Source organism: Bufo gargarizans, chromosome 2 (assembly GCF_014858855.1).
Source record: "Bufo gargarizans isolate SCDJY-AF-19 chromosome 2, ASM1485885v1, whole genome shotgun sequence".
NCBI classification, from domain to species: Eukaryota; Metazoa; Chordata; class Amphibia; order Anura; family Bufonidae; genus Bufo; species Bufo gargarizans.
In genome coordinates this window covers 583,974,602-583,991,162 of record NC_058081.1, presented here as the reverse complement: position 1 = coordinate 583,991,162, position 16,561 = coordinate 583,974,602, and the positions used below count along the sequence as shown (strand labels likewise).

At 42.3% G+C, this 16,561-nt stretch overlaps 1 protein-coding gene across 4 annotated transcripts in view; it reads left to right on the top strand.

Annotated features, from left to right (window-relative positions):
- LOC122928694 (kelch-like protein 17) overlaps positions 1 to 14,247 on the top strand; it is a 31,598-nt gene extending 17,351 nt beyond the window's left edge. Inside the window, exons 6-8 of one of the 4 annotated variants that reach the window (XR_006387920.1) lie at positions 1,145 to 1,218; positions 7,881 to 8,056; positions 8,640 to 8,737. Coding sequence is in view for 2 of the 4 variants with exons in the window: in XM_044281808.1 (XP_044137743.1) it covers positions 1,145 to 1,218; positions 8,640 to 8,821; positions 9,570 to 9,798 (485 nt within the window). In the remaining 2 variants the exon portion in view is untranslated. Of the gene's footprint in view, positions 1 to 1,144; positions 1,219 to 7,880; positions 8,061 to 8,639; positions 8,822 to 9,569 lie in introns of those variants that run through there. The other 3 variants (XR_006387919.1, XM_044281808.1, XM_044281807.1) reach the window with 3 other exon arrangements.
- Positions 14,248 to 16,561: the final 2,314 nt, after the last annotated feature.

The window sequence follows — 16,561 nt, the reverse complement described above, 5'->3', positions numbered from 1 at the left end:
TGAAGCTTTTACAGAGTGCCCAAACTGTAACCCAAAACCCACATATTTATCGCAAAAGTGCCAACGCGGCAATTGAATACTACAGTCCAGTACAGTATATCTTCCATGTACTTTATCATTTCTCTATAATAGCCTGCCTACATTCAGTGCACTGCCCGTGCCGTTGATAGCGCACCCTGCGCTGATGAATGGCAGGAAAAGTCTAAGGCATATTTATCACGGCCCCATAGAAGTGAATGGGGCTGCGTGAAAATCACAAGCATCCGCAAGCAAGTGTGGATGCTGTGGGATTTTCATGCACGGTTGCTAGGAGACGATCGGGATGGAGACCCGATCATTATTATTTTCCCTTAAAACATGGTTATAAGGGAAAATAATAGCATTCTTAATACAGAATGCATAGTACAATAGCACTGGAGGGGTTAAAAAAATAAAATTAAACATTTTTTATCACCTTAATCCACTTGCTCGCGCAGCCCGGCTTCTCTTCTGTCTTCTTCTTTGCTGTGTACAGGAAAAGGATCTGTGGTGACGTCACTCCGGTCATCACATGATCTTTTACCATGGTGATGGATCATGTGATGGACCATGTGATGACCGGAGTGACGTCACCACAGGTCCTTTTCCTGTACACAGCAAAGAAGAAGACAGAAGAGAAGCCGGGCTGCGCGAGCAAGTGGATTAAGGTGAGTTACATTTTTTATTTTTATTTTTTTGACCCCTTCAGCGCTATTGTACTATGCATTCTGTATTAAGAATACTATTATTTTCCCTTATAACCATGTTATAAGGGAAAATAATACAATCTACACAACCCCGATCCCAAACCCGAACTTCTGTGAAGAAGTTCGGGTTTCGGTACATAAAATGCAGATTTTTCTCACGCGCGTGCAAAACGCGTTACAATGTTTTGCACTCAAGCGGAAAAATCGTGCATGTTCCCGCAACGCACCAGCACCTTTTCCCGCAACGCCAGTGTGAAACCAGCCTAAGTGTTCTCATAATCTAAACTCAAATGTGTGGAAAATGATGGGGACAGTAAAATTCCCCCTGGAAATATATATGCATGGGAGTGTGTCATAAATGTTGCTTCTATGTAGAGGTCTTTTACGTTTTTACTGTACTGTTCCTTTAATATTTTTAGATGGTAACCTTTATGCAGTCGGGGGATATGACAGTTCTTCTCACTTGGCCACGGTGGAAAAATATGAGCCTCAGGTGAGTTCAGAACCATTGATATAGCATTATCCATGATTTATTTTGACTTGTATTGAGAGTATTGGGTTCCTGCTTTAGGACATGCCTAAGTATTAAGTTACATTAATAAATGAAGTGCTACATTTCCATAAGTACAGTACAGACCAAAAGTTTGGACACACCTTCTCATTCAAAGAGTTTTCTTTATTTTCATGACTATAAAAATTGTAGATTCACACTGAAGGCATCAAAACTATGAATTAACACGAATTATATACATAACAAAACAGTGTGAAACAACTGAAAATATGTCACATTCTAGGTTCTTCAAAGTAGCCACCTTTTGCTTTGATTACTGCTTTGCGCACTCTTGGCATTCTCTTGATGAGCTTCAAGAGGTAGTCACCTGAAATGGTCTTCCAACAGTCTTGAAGGAGTTCCCAGAGATGCTTAGCACTTGTTGGCCCTTTTGCCTTCACTCTGCGGTCCAGCTCATCCCAAACCATCTCGATTGGGTCCAGGTCCGGTGACTGTGGAGGCCAGGTCATCTGGTGCAGCACCCCATCACTCTCCTTCATGGTCAAATAGCCCTTACACAGCCTGGAGGTGTGTTTGGGGTCATTGTCCTGTTGAAAAATAAATGATGGTCCAACTAAACGCAAACCGGATGGAATAGCATGCTGCTACAAGATGCTGTGGTAGCCATGCTGGTTCAGTATGCCTTCAATTTTGAATAAATCCCCAACAGTGTCACCAGCAAAGCACCCCCACACCATCACACCTCCTTCTCCATGCTTCACGGTGGGAACCAGGCATGTAGAGTCCATCCGTTCACCTTTTCTGCGTCGCACAAAGACACAGTGGTTGGAACCAAAGATCTGAAAATTTGGACTCCTCAGACCAAAGCACAGATTTCCACTGGTATAATGTCCATTCCTTGTGTTCTTTAGCCCAAAAAAGTCTCTTCTGCTTGTTGCCTGTCCTTAGCAGTGGTTTCCTAGCAGATATTCTACCATGAAGGCCTGATTCACACAGTCTCCTCTTAACAGTTGTTCTAGAGATGTGTCTGCTGCTAGAACTCTGTGTGGCATTGACCTGGTCTCTAATCTGAGCTGCTGTTAACCTGCGATTTCTGAGGCTGGTGACTCGGATGAACTTATCCTCCGCAGCAGAGGTGACTCTTGGTCTTCCTTTCCTGGGGCGGTCCGCATGTGAGCCAGTTTCTTTGTAGCACTTGATGGTTTTTGTGACTGCACTTGGGGACACTTTCAAAGTTTTCCCAATTTTTCAGACTGACTGACCTTCATTTCTTAAAGTAATGATGGCCACTCGTTTTTCTTTACTTAGCTGCTTTTTTCTTGCCATAATACAAATTCTAACAGTCTATTCAGTAGGACTATCAGCTGTGTATCCACCTGACTTCTCCACAACGCAACTGATGGTCCCAACCCCATTTATAAGGCAAGAAATCCCACTTATTAAACCTGACAGGGCACACCTGTGAAGTGAAAACCATTTCAGGTGACTACCTCTTGAAGCTCATCAAGAGAATGCCAAGAGTGTGCAAAGCAGTAATCAAAGCAAAAGGTGGCTACTTTGAAGAACCTAGAATATGACATATTTTCAGTTGTTTCACACTTTTTTGTTATGTATATAATTCCACATGTGTTAATTCATAGTTTTGATGCCTTCAGTGTGAATCTACAATTTTCATAGTCATGAAAATAAAGAAAACTCTTTGAATGAGAAGGTGTGTCCAAACTTTTGGTCTGTACTGTATATGTTATGTACAAGCGGTTAACTCTGCCCCATTACACAGGGTGGAAGACAAACAAGCATCAGACACCCATATCCTTGGACTGAGGCTAATGATGCCTCCAGGTCTTCATTTGATATTTTGCTGTGTGATATATTGTGTGGTTACTTGAACCCTGACCCCAGAACCTGCTATGATACACAGTATATTAGAAAGTTAGTGCTATGTTTAGTTGGTTCAGCCATAGCTATATAAATGCATGGTACAGTGTATTATGACCATTGCTTTGTATTCCTTGCAGTTCAGGGTGTCACCAGCAGAGGGCAGTCTCTTCCCCTTTAAAATGGTTTCCAGTGTTCTCAGGTAGTGTCCCTTATAGAAACTTCTGCCAGACGAAACTGATTTATCGACAGTCTTTTTTGACTAATTATGCTTCATTTACTTTACCTTAGATCCTTCTGTCTCAGGTATAAGTGACGAGTATAAGGCAAGTTTCATGTCTGTGGAGCATTTTCTATCTTTCTTTTCCAGTGTAGAAACCAGAAATAAAAATAAAATAAAAAAAATCATCTGAAAAAATCATCAGCTAATTTTTCTTTGATTGCATCTTTTGTGTAAGCATAAAAATCATTGGTTGTCTACAACAGATCGTACTAATGTTCGGTCACCAGCGGTACTGATCTAAATGGAGCTAAATGAGTGCTGAACAATGTGCCACATCATCAATTGGTGCTTGTTACTGGCAGAGAATCTGTTAAAATGGTCCTCTATGCTCAGGACTAAATGGAAGTATGTTTGGTTGTATGTATCACTGAGTAGTGGGACCTTTTCTCTCAAAGACCCGTTCTCTGTGCAATTTCGGATGTTCATCTCAATATTTCATGTTCCTTCAAATTATTCTTTGAATATTTTACATATACAGTACAGAAGGACACTTTCAGAGGGCCATCATACAGTTTCCCACAAAAATATCTGTGTTCTCCGTTAACATAATGTTTTGTTGTCCACATACATTACATACTTTATTAATTAGAAGTGCTAATTGTTTCCCTGTGGTATGTTAAACCAATTAGCTGGATGAAAAGTGTTAACATAAGTGGTATAAATAGCCTGGGTAATGTTAGACACAGAAACAAATTTTTGGCATTTTTTTATTTTTTTGCTAATGATCAACAATTTTACCCCAATTATTCTTTACAATTCTTTTTAAATATATTAATTCAAAAATGTCTAATTTTACAGCAGATAGGAAGAATGTGGAACAGAGTTGCAGTAGGGGATCCTTGTGGCATCCATGCTATATTAAACGTGATAAGTGATGACACTAAAGGTGGCCATACACATTAGTCTAAAGTTGATTAAAACAAATTAAAACTATTTCAACCAAAACCATTATTCGTCAGGTGAAATGAACAATCGTATTAGGCTACTTTCAAACTTACGCTAGGAGGGCCCAGCAGGCTGTTACGGCAGGGGAACAGCCTGCCGTCCGTACTATCGCTAGCCAAGAGCGGCGCCCAGGGATCCCCCTGCACTTACTAGTATGCCTGGGCGCCGCTCCGTTCGCCCGGTATAGGCTCCGGTGTCTCAGCTCCGTCTGTTGTATTGGACTGATTTTTTGTAGGAGGCGTGTCCCTTGCTGCTGTGCTGGCCAGTCGCAGCACACAGCTCATAGCCTGGCTATGAGCTGTGCGCTGCGATTGGCCAGTGCTGCAGCAAGGGACACGCCTTCTACAAAAAATCAGTCCAGTACAACAGACGGAGCTGAGACACCGGAGCCTATACCAGGCGAATGGAGCGGCGCCCAGGCATACTAGTAAGTGCAGGGGGACCCCTGGGCGCCGCTCTGCCCACAGGTATTAGTTTTTAGTTTGTATACGAGTGAAAGGTCCTTTTTAAGTGGAGGTTATAGGGGTTCTCCAGGAATTAAAAAAAAAATTAAATACCTCAATATTATTTTATAATAAATATCTTCACAAATACCTTTAATTACTTAGAATGGCTTGTTTTGTCTAGGGAGCAATCATTAGGAGAAATAAAATGGCCGCCATCCTATCAGTACACACAAAACCTGTCCTAATCGCACAGGAGGACAAGTTACTTCACCACAAGGAGCCATAGTGCTGCCTCATTCTCCTCTCTGCTCTGCTTGTCAGGAATCATGATCCTGAATACAGGTTAATCTCTGTGGGAATGGAGATGATGAGGAGACATGAGAGAAGGGTGGGGTGTGGCTAATGAGCAGCACCACTTGAATGCAGTCTCCATTACCACAGCAACACATTACCACAGTCTGTCCTGTCGATCTTCTCTGTACTTCATGTCTCCTCATGAACTAAATTCCCCAGAGATTCAGCTAAAGCTCTTATCTTTATTCAGGATCATAATCCCTGACAAGTAGAGAGGAGGAGGATGAGGCAGTTCTTTACCTCAGTGCTCTGAAGTAACTTGTCCTCCTGTGTGATCAGGACAGGTTTTGTGTGAACTAATAGGACAGTGGCCATTTTGTTTCCCCAGACAAAACAAGCCATTATAACTAATGAAAGGTATTTGGGAATATATTTATAATAAAGTAATATTCAAGTATTTTCATTTTCTTAATTCCCGGAGAACACCTTTAAAGGGGTTTTACCATCACATACAATAGGGGCATATTGCTAGCATATGCCCCCATTGTCTGATAGGTGCAGGACCCGCACCTACAACAAGAACGGAGCAGGTAAATGAGTGGAAGACTCGCTGCACATGCGCAGCTGCCCTCCATTCATTTCAATAATTGGCTTGAATATCTGGCTGTGTAAATCCAGCATTAGTCTGCCCGATCTTTCTCTCTCCCAACGCCGTCTGTCGGGGGAGAGCCAGGAGCTCCCTACACACATTAGACTGTTGCCAAACCCGCCATTCTAAGAGCAGATTCAGCCAACAATACACTGATTCATATAAGGGGCCTTAATGTGTTTTCACATTAGGTGGAAATTGACTAAAAAGTTAAAGGGGTTGTCCAAGTTATGAAAAAAATAAATATATAGCACTGTAAATCTGATGGGCGGCAGGCAATATATAACTAAGCTAAGCAAGTTTTAGGCAAAAAAAATTATATTTCCTCATTTCCCTGGTTCTCTTCTGGCCCTTTGTTTACCTGCAAAAACAAAAATCTCTGCCCCTCCCCCTGCTCTGAAAAGGGAGTGAATACAAGTGCAGCCCTGAGTAACATGTCTGACTGCTGGGAGACTCGGCAGCATGTTGTATGTGTAGGTCTGCAAGTCCCAGCTGTAAAATGACACTGCTGATACACACAGGATCTTACTCCTACCTGTTCTTGTGCAATGCTCTGCCGAACTCCTCTAGTCTCTTAGCTCCTGTGCCCAGCATTTGTCTCCTCACTGCCTTGTAGCTACTCAGTAAAGCCTTCAGCCCTGAGTCTGTGCTGCTAAAGGGGGTTAAAGTTTTTCCTGAAGAATCCAGGGAGAGAGCAATAAGCAGCAGGCGCAATGCAGGGGGGCGTGGTCAGCACAGTGATGTCTCATGTACAGACACACATCTGATATCTCATGCTTGTGCACAAAACATCATCGGAGCAGGCAGAGACGCTGACATCACAGGTCATGTGACCCTCAGTGAAATCTGAGAAAGCAGCCGCTGTAAATGCAGTAAGTGCATGGTAAAGCCTTCACATTTGATTAGTTAGAAACGTACAAAAAAATAACTCGGCAACCCCTTTAAACAAGTCATTTCCCGGTGAGCAATAATTTTGCAGACAGCCATTCACATTAGTCCATATTGGCCATTACAGTCGTACGAACCAGCCATACATGTTAAATGAATATCTTTCTTTGAACAAACAATCTTTCATCTAGATGATGGTGGTCTGTCATCAACCAGTTAAAATAATCATTTGTTGGGAAATTCCACCTAATGAACAGTAGTTTTGGTTGAAATTGCCTGCTTTGATCAAATTTAGACTAATGTATATGGCTACCATTAAAGGGGTTGTTCAACCCTGTAGACGAGATGGTCTATCCTTAGGATAGGCCATCAATATCTGATCAGCGGGGGTCTGACACCCTGCACCACCGCTGATGAGCTGTTCTGCAGTTGCTTCAGGTTCTGAACTACACGCCTTGGTCCGTTGCACAGTGGACAGAGCTGGTTACTGTACTGATCCTACTGCTCCATCCACTGGTTACTGCAGAACAGCTGATTAGCTGGGAGTCAGACAGAGGATAGGCCATCACTTCAAAATGGTTGGACAACCTCTCTAAGTCTGCCCAAAGCCACATGCACGCTTTTCAGCATCACTCCATTTGGGCTTAATAGAGAGTCCTACGCCAGTAAACCCCTCCCTCTCTATGACTTCTAAACGATCTAATAAAATTTGATTGTTGATTAGATTCCTACTCTGTAATGTCTAATTTTGTCTGTACATATAAACTCTGAATTGAAAGGTGTTGTGGAATATGTTGGTGCTATATTAAGATTAAGACCTAAAAGTGGCCCTATGTTGTAAGCTGGTCCAAATTGACACAAGGGCAGGATAACACAAGTATGCAGAGACAACAGAAGTAGGCAGGGCCAGCAATAATGTAGTGCAGAACAAAATACCACAGTACAGCACAAAATACTATCACCCCTTGCAACAGTATTTAACTGTATGACCGTCCTGAGGATGGCGATACAGTTGAATTCAACCTGTGGTTGTTGGCAGGGTTCATAAGTATCTGATGCGCCTACATTAATTAATGCTGAGAGCATCAGATCATTATGTACCTGGCCGGCGGCTATGAGGAAGGCCTTAGTGGCCCTCTGAGCTTCGGCCCACCAGGAAATTTCCCTGTGTGGTCTATGGCCAGTCCACCCCTATAAAGATTATTAACATTTGTGAGGCCTGTTTCAAATTATTCTTGATCTCTAGTTGTTGTATCCACAGGGGTAATGTTCACCGATCAGCAGAACGGAGGCACACCATGGAATACCTAAAACAGTGGCGTCTATACCAATGTGGTTGTGCCGAGGGCGGACTAGGAACTTAGTCGCCCTGGAGAAAAAAAAGCTAAAAGTGGCCCCATTTGTATGCGGGTCCAAATTGACAGAAGGCCAACACAAGTAGGTGGGGCATCAAAGCAGATCCAAATACCTCAGTGCAACAGAATAAACATCCCCAGCAGCATCAAAAACCACAGTGCAGCACAAAATAATGCCCCAGTAGCATTATATACCTCCTCAGAAGCTGCCCCTCTGTGGTGCATTCTGTCCTACTACTCCACTTGCCTCAGGATGGCAATACAAATGAATCTAGGAATCAGGAGGGCATCTGTGGTCGCCAGCCAGGCACATAACTACTTGATTCCCCCAGTGTTAACTATGGGAGCAACAGAGCATTACTTACCTAGCTGTGGCCGTGAGGAGGGCTGAGGATGCCCTCTGGGTATCAGCCCACTGGGAAATTTTACTGTAGAGTCTATGGCTAATCCACCCCTGTGAATGGGCTGAGCTTCAAAACCAGGTACAGCCACACCTGCGTGGGCATGCTGTGCTGGGCACTGCATTTATGGAAGTGCGGCTTTCCAGTGTTGTCATAAGGATACCATCAACATAACCTCCTAGAAATCCCTTTACATCTGAATGACTTTCCCATCATCCAGTATTACATGCATAGTGAACTACCTATTTTATTTTTTTTCCACAGATAAACACATGGACTCCAATTGCCAACATGTTAAGCCGCCGTAGCAGCGCTGGTGTGGCCGTGCTAGAGGGAATGTTATATGTAGCTGGGGGAAATGATGGCACAAGCTGCCTAAATTCTGTGGAAAGATATAACCCAAAAGCTAACACATGGGAGAGCGTGGCCCCAATGAACATTAGGAGGTAATATAGAAGCATCACTGCACCATAACACATTCACCCGTATAAGCCATTTACCGCTTAGTTAACAGGAAAAACAAAATCCCTGTAATTTAATTGGTTTCTACCATTAAATGGCTCTAACGGACACTGCTCTCCAACATAATCCATCTCCTCCGTTTATATCACATCAAAGGAAGGGCTTCACAAAAACTCTTTATGTACATGAGAGGATTGTCTACCATCAGATAAACTCCAGCTGGGAGATTGGTGCTGGCACTGGGGAGGGGGACTTTCTATAGCCCCCTGCTGCGTAGCCTCAGGAGGCTTGCTAATCAGGAGTAATCCATTTCTGGTGAGGAACACTTTCTACAGTGACTGTTTTCCTGTAACAGACATGTAAATACATAACAGCTAACACATGTTCTTAACCTACACTTACATGCTGGAAGTCCCTTTTATATATTGACCGTTATAGTTATGGTGGTAAGGACCTCCAAAGATCTTAATTTCCATCTTTGACATTGCAACACCAAAAGGTTGAGTAGCAACCTAGTAGGTTGTTTTAATATCCTGCTGAAGAATTTGTAAATGAGCATTACTAAACCTCTCAGCTTCCTGCCGGTTGATGATTGAATCCCAGACAAATGATAAATGAAGTGAATCTTTGAAGGAAAGTTTAATGCCAGCCCCCAAGGGCTGTTTCAAACCCCTGTTTGGGCAGTTGAATGCCTTGTTTTAGATCTACATCTAATCTCTTGTCTGTTTACAGGAGCACTCATGATCTGGTGGCAATGGATGGGTGGCTTTATGCAGTAGGAGGCAATGATGGAAGCTCAAGCCTGAACTCCATTGAGAAGTACAACCCACGTACCAACAAGTGGGTAGCAGCATCCTGTATGTTCACCCGAAGGAGCAGCGTAGGAGTAGCAGTTTTAGAACTTCTCAATTTTCCTCCTCCATCGTCCCCTACTCTCTCTGTCTCCTCAACCAGCCTCTGACAAAGAATCAGGTCCTTCACATCAAGGAGAAGCCCCCACTGTATGTTGTAAATTAAATTGATCCTTTGGAGAAAAATACTACATTATCACTTCTGTGGGGCTTCTTCCTGGGACATGCCATTTGTCCATGTAACCTCTTCACTGCTAGAAAGGCCTGCATCCCATTGCAAAGATACCTCTTTGCCATTTAAAAACATGACTTTATCTAAGACCAATCTGATATCGGGGTTAACTTTAAAAGATTTCCCTGAAAGTGGTCTGGAAATTGCATCTCATTACTCCGTAGCAGAAGACATCAGGGAAGACGGTGATCTTTGCTCTCCTCTTTGCACTGTGCAGGTCCCTCAAGCAGGAAAGGAGCATTACAATGAAAAACCGAAGTCTTCTGCCTTTGAAGCAATCAATGACTCCAGGACCATCTGTCACGAAATGTCCCCCTTAATATACAAATAGACAAAGGATCGTTGCGTGCAGTTGGGATATGAATATTAATATGACTGCCTCTCAGAAATCCTGGAAATAGGCACATGCACATAAGGTCCCCCCTGCCTACTGTTGCACTGTTTGCTCAGAAGAGTACCAACCTTGGCATTGATGCAAGCTTAGAAGTGGTAGTACAATACAGAGTCCTCAAGCCCTGGATTACATGGTCTCAATTGACTTCTGCTGGAAATATAAGAAACTGTTGACATCCTCAGAATTAAAGGGAGCTTCCATAATATCTCTCCATTTACCTCAAAACATTTACAGAATATTGAGAAGTTGTTGAGAAACTGAATGAATGAAAGAAACCCCAAAACTGCCCTGTTTAAATGTATTGTTCTATTAGAAGGGATGTGCACCTATGGTCATATCCACCTCAGAACCTGAAGGTGAACTAACTGCTTTCTGTTAGACATATGGTATCTAGTGGGAATGAGCAAACTTCTGTTTTTAAGTTCGGCGTACAAGGTTCAGGTTATCTAAGAATTTCGTTATGGATTCTGCTACCGCAGACCTTAACTTATGGTCCGTGGTAGCGGAATCCATAACGGAACTTTTTAGATAACCCGAACCTTGTACTTCAAACTCAAAAACAGTTCGCTCATCCCTAGTATCTAGTCTAAAGAAGATCTAGTTCCTAATATTGGCCATGCACATAAGATGAACACGTTGACATGTTCAGAGGCTGGAGCTGGCAGAGCTTTTCTCCCAGGAGAGAAAAAGGATTGGGTATGTTGAAATACAGCATGTTGACATGGCCAATTACTCATCCAGAAATCAACGCTGTTCGTCAACATTTGTCTAATTTGTATGGCCAGCTTAAGTGAGACTATGTAGTTTACTTTTGGCCATGTGGGTGGAAGCAGCCAAAGGTTAGCATCCTCTTCAGTGACTGAGTGAATGACTAACTGGGTGCAAATATGCAGTATATATTTTAGCAACACATTGGATATAAGCTTTGACCAACCCAGTTTATATTGCCTTGTGAACAGTGGTGTGAGCAGCTTGAAAGTATGCCTGCCTGCCTACCAGCCATGATGGTTGGGTTTTTGGCACTTGGTTCAAGAGTTGAAAGGCAAACAGTAACTTTCACCCTATCCCATAACCATATAACACTATAGAACTGACTTCATGATGGTTGAGGGTAAATCATTATGAGTACTTTGTGAAAAAAAATGTTGATAGGTCATGAGGATAGCTCATTAATATCGTCAGTCATCAATATCAGATAAGAGGGGTCTGGCACCCCCTATGATCAGCTTTTTCAGGCTGCCACTGTGCTGGAGACTATAGTGTATAGAGCAGAAGTAGTAGGCTTCATACACTGTGTAATTTCTGGTGCTGATGTACTTGAATGGGAGCTGAGCTGCAGTGCCCCAGCACACCCACTACATAGTGTATAGAGCCATTTGCCTCCTGCTCTGTACACTGTATAGTAAGATACTCAATGTACAGAGCCTGCTGCTTCTGCCATGTACACCATAGCAGCCCAAAACAGCTGATCGTGGAGGTGTTTGATCATGGACCCCAAAGATGTGATATTGATGACCTATCCTGAGGATCTGTCCTCAATATCTGTAGTCCAGAAAACTCCATTAATGAGATTGTTCGTTCACGTACAGTTTCATTTCACACAGGGTGATGTGGTTAGTTTAGGACCCTCATAAATGGGTTGAGGATGGGAACAATTATTGGAAACGCTTGCTCTCCTAGTAGTAATCATTGCCCCCCATACAGAGGGTTTGATTTTGCTGCACGTAATTACAGCTGAACGATCGGGCAATGATCAGGAACAAAATAGTTTATTGACGATTGTTGCCCTGTGCAGCGGCCCATGCAAATTGGTCCTTAATGTCCACATAAAAAGACCTGATCGGCTGATAAGTTAGCTAATAGGCGGAAGCAATTGTTTGCCTGATCATCGGCCTGTGTAAATGGGACTTAAGTGGTACTAGAGGTGTCCCCTGCTTTTTTGTTGAGCATGGATGGGTGAGAGCCAGGTGAAGGCTAGCTAATATCCATTGCCTAATTGACAGCTCTATATGACTGCACTTCTGCACCTTCTCAGTAAGTCATGCTGGATTGTCATGTAGCAGATGTTTCTCCTGAATGCTAATGTCTTATCTCCATTTTCTACTCTGCACAATCTGCACATTTGCTATTCCAGGTGCTTCTAACTTACACTACTAAGAACCACTCTCTGCCATAGATTATTGTATATATGGTTACCATGAAATGTTGCACTTCCTCATGAACATAAGTCTATTTTTAACTATTTATAGAAAAAAAAGTTAATTATTTCTTCTATATTTATTTATGCATCTCATGCGACTTCTGCACTAAGTATTTCTGTGTAGTTGTTTTCTGGACCAGGATTCTCCCTAACAGCACATTTCCACATGTCCTCTCTTATAGCTCATACAGTTTGCACGTCTTCCGAAACAGATTTTCATTGTAGTGAGTGGCATGCCTTTCCCACAATACACCTCTTCACCGCTTGGCATCTCAAGTGCTTTCAACAACTTTGAAGATCATTGCGCAGACACAATGCAGGTCTCCCATACATGAGTGACCACTTGGAGCTCGGTCTTTCAGCAATGTAGTAATGGCCTGTTGTCTGTTGTTTTTTCTCTCACTTGGGATGCCGTTGCCATTCATTGTAGAGGAGAATCCAACAACATACGACCAATTTGTAGGAACACGTCTGCTTAACAATGCTATAATGAGATGACTTACCTTTATCAAGTCACATTAATACAGTATGTACTGCTGGTTACAATGTAACCAGCTGAATGGAAAACTAGGTTCGTAAGAGTCTTCAACAAGTAGTCAGATCTTGTGGCTGTGTTCACATGATGCAGCCACAACACAGTCAAAGCCACACAAATGCTAGTCGGCGAGGTTTTTAAATTCAATGCAGTTGAAAGCAGTTTGAGAATGGTTGTGCGGTATTGCAGGCATTAGCTGCAGGCGGGTGCTTTTTTTTTTTACTGCAATATATGAACACAGCTTTAAAGCGGTTTTCCAGCTTCAACTCCAGTTTTAGCTAGAGCAAGGACAGCACTTTACCTGAAGTAAAAATAATAATAATAAAAAAAGGCGTTCACCTGCTCCCTTTTGTTTCATTTTAGCGTCAAGGGTCCAGCTGCTTCTGGTCCCCGCGTGTAGACTCCTGGATAGGGTGACATGTGCCTCTGCTGCCAATCGCTGGCCTCAAGGGTGACATGCCTCATTGCGTAACATGTCACCACTGAGGCCAGTGACGGCGCATGTGACCTTGTTCAGACATTTACACCTAGGGGACATGAAGAGGCTGGATCCTCTGTGCTGGAACAGAACGGTTCGGAGAAGATGAGTGTTGTTTTTACTTTAGGTACAGTGCTGTATAGACCCTCACTAAAATTGGGGTTGAAGCTGGAAAACCCCTCTAAGCTAATTTATTATTTGCACATGCCAAGGAAGGGTTTAATAGAGTACATAGGATCTGTATGAGACCACTCTAGAGCCGGGGGGTATACATGGTAAATGTAGGGTCTCATGACTTGTGGCACATCCCCATTAACTTGTTGTCTACTGCTGCAGACCAAAATTTGTGAACTAACGAGTGAAAGCTCATTAAATGTCCATTCAGATAGGAGGAACAAAGCTATGGGGTGGGCAGAAATAGCAGTCCCACCTCAGCCCCTGAGTCTCGGGGTTACTGTGTTACAGAGGAGGTACATAAATAAAGTGCAGAGTTCCAGCACAAAACTTTCTTGGTCACCCCATGGAAGATGACAAAAGTTAAATCATAAACAAAACCTACGCGTTTCAAGTGGACACCCTACTCTTAATCATGGCATGCTAATCCACGTACAGTTTGAATTCAATTTAGCATTTTGTCACTCACTTCTAGTTGGTTAGGTGGGGATAGGAATATCTTCTCACTCTAAGGATGATGTTGTTCATCTTATGGCAGGGATGCCCAACCTGCGGCCCTCTAGCTGTTGCAAAACTACGATTCCCAGCATGCTCTAAAAGCTGTAGGCTGTTGAGGCATACTGGGAATTGCAGTTTTGCAACAGTTGGAGGGCCGCAGGTCGGGCATTCCTGTTTTATGCTATTGGGATCTGATGGATTTAGGAATTCATGTTCTACCTCCACAGAAATGCAGGATGAATGTCAAGATGCTCTGCTATCAGTTTCCTAACTGGACACTGTAAAGGGAATCTGTCATCAGCAACTTCCCTATCCAGCTGTTTTCCACTGCCTGGTCCTGTCAATCAAAGCAGCCTGGGACGATCTGGTCACAGAAAAGAGTGCAACAAGAGCAACGGTGACACCCTCATTGCACCAAAGGTCTAATTTGCATATTAAGAAAAAGTGTCATAACTCGGGAATGGAGCCTCCGGTGTCAATTGTTAGGTCATGTGATAACCAAGTTCCTGCTAGGTTCAGAAAACATAATAAAATGAAGTGTCATGTTACCGTATTAAATAAAAAAAAAGTATATAAAATAAATATGTAAAATAAATATATAAAATGAAAATGTATAATATAAAAAATAAAATATATACATTTCCATTCTACAAGGGTCAAGCACTGTGAAGTGATGACGGGAGCACTTGTCTGATGACAGACATTGATAACATATTGCTTGGATATGGTGTATGTGCAGCCTTCAGAAAAGGTGAATGTCTATAATGAAACATCTCCATTAAGACGAAATAGTCTAACCAGATATTTTATTGGACTTCCATTAGGTAAAGGTCATTTAAAGACATTTTTGCGTCTCCAATACTAACCTGAGCATATACATTGTCTTACATGGTTCTGGTGGGATCTTTGTGAATATCTTGTCAGATCCAGCATACTATCCATATCTATAATGTACTGATGACAGTGCTGTGTAAAAGTATTTGCCCCTCACCAGATTTCTTCTATTTTTGATAATTTGGCAGATTTAAATGATTCTGATCATCCAGCTAATTTTAATATAAGACAATACAAGTAAGCACAAAATGCAGATTTTAAATGATTATTCCATTTATTGATGTATTGAAACCTATCTCAACAATGTGAAAAAGCTTCTCCTTCCCCAGACCAAATAACTGGTTGTGCCACGCTTGGGTTTTCGAGCATGAACTGCCAGTTTAGAGCCATGTCACAGCATCTCAAAAGCATCCAAGTCAGGACTTTGACTCAGCCACTCCAAAACCTTAATTTTGTTTCTTTTGAGCCATTCAGAGGTGGACTTGCTTGTGAGCTTCAGAACATTGTCCTGCTGCATAACCCAGCTTCACTTGAGTTTTAGGTCACGAACTGACAGGCAGACATTCTACTTTAGGATCTTGTGATAGAGAGCAGAATTCTTTGTTTCATCAATTATGACAAGTCTTCCGGGTTCAGCAGAAGCAAAGCAGCTCCAGAGAATCACACTACCACCACCATGTTTGACTGGTTACACCTTTGACTCATCAGTTCACAGAATATTATCCCAAAAGCCTTGAGGGAGACGAGCTTTTTTGTTCAGCAGTGGTTTGTATCTTGCAACTTTCTCACTAATGACATTTTTGCCCAGTTTTGCAATTGTGTACATTGAACTTAACTGAGTCAAGTGAGGTCCACAGTTCTTTAGATGTTCGTCTGGGTTCTTTTGTGACCTCCTATATGTGTCGTTGATTCTCTCTTAATGACATCTTTGGAATATTCGCCACTGTTCTAAGTTCTCTCCGTTTGTGAATGATTTTCCTCATTGTGGTTCGCTGGAGCCCCAGAAACTTAGCATTCGATTTGTAATTCTTTCCAGACTGGTGGATTTCAAGTATTTTGTGTTGCATCTGTATTTTAAGGTCTTTAAATTGTGACACCATGTACTGCTTTTGGAGACCTTCTAGCCTTCAAACCTTCACATTGTCAGACAGGTTCTATTTAAAGTGTGACTATTTTTTTTTATGGACAATAAGAATAAGTGTTCTTGTAATACACTTTATTAAGAAAATATTTTAACTTTTTATTAGAAACATGTATGGAAACTCTCCCCTTAGCAATCCTCCAACTGTGGGTTGCTAAGCAGAATCTGTCTTCAGTGTTCTACTGAATACTGAAGCTGCTGGATAACTAAGATGCAGAGACTACTCAACCTACCTCTGGTCTCCCGATCACAGCCTCTGCCTCCTTAACCAAATTCTGCCTTCATAATTGTGTAATAGAGCTTAATAAAACTATCCTCACATGCTTTCCTATAGTTTATCTGCTGTCAGCATTAACCACTGGCCGCAGTGCTCCCCTCTACCTTCCC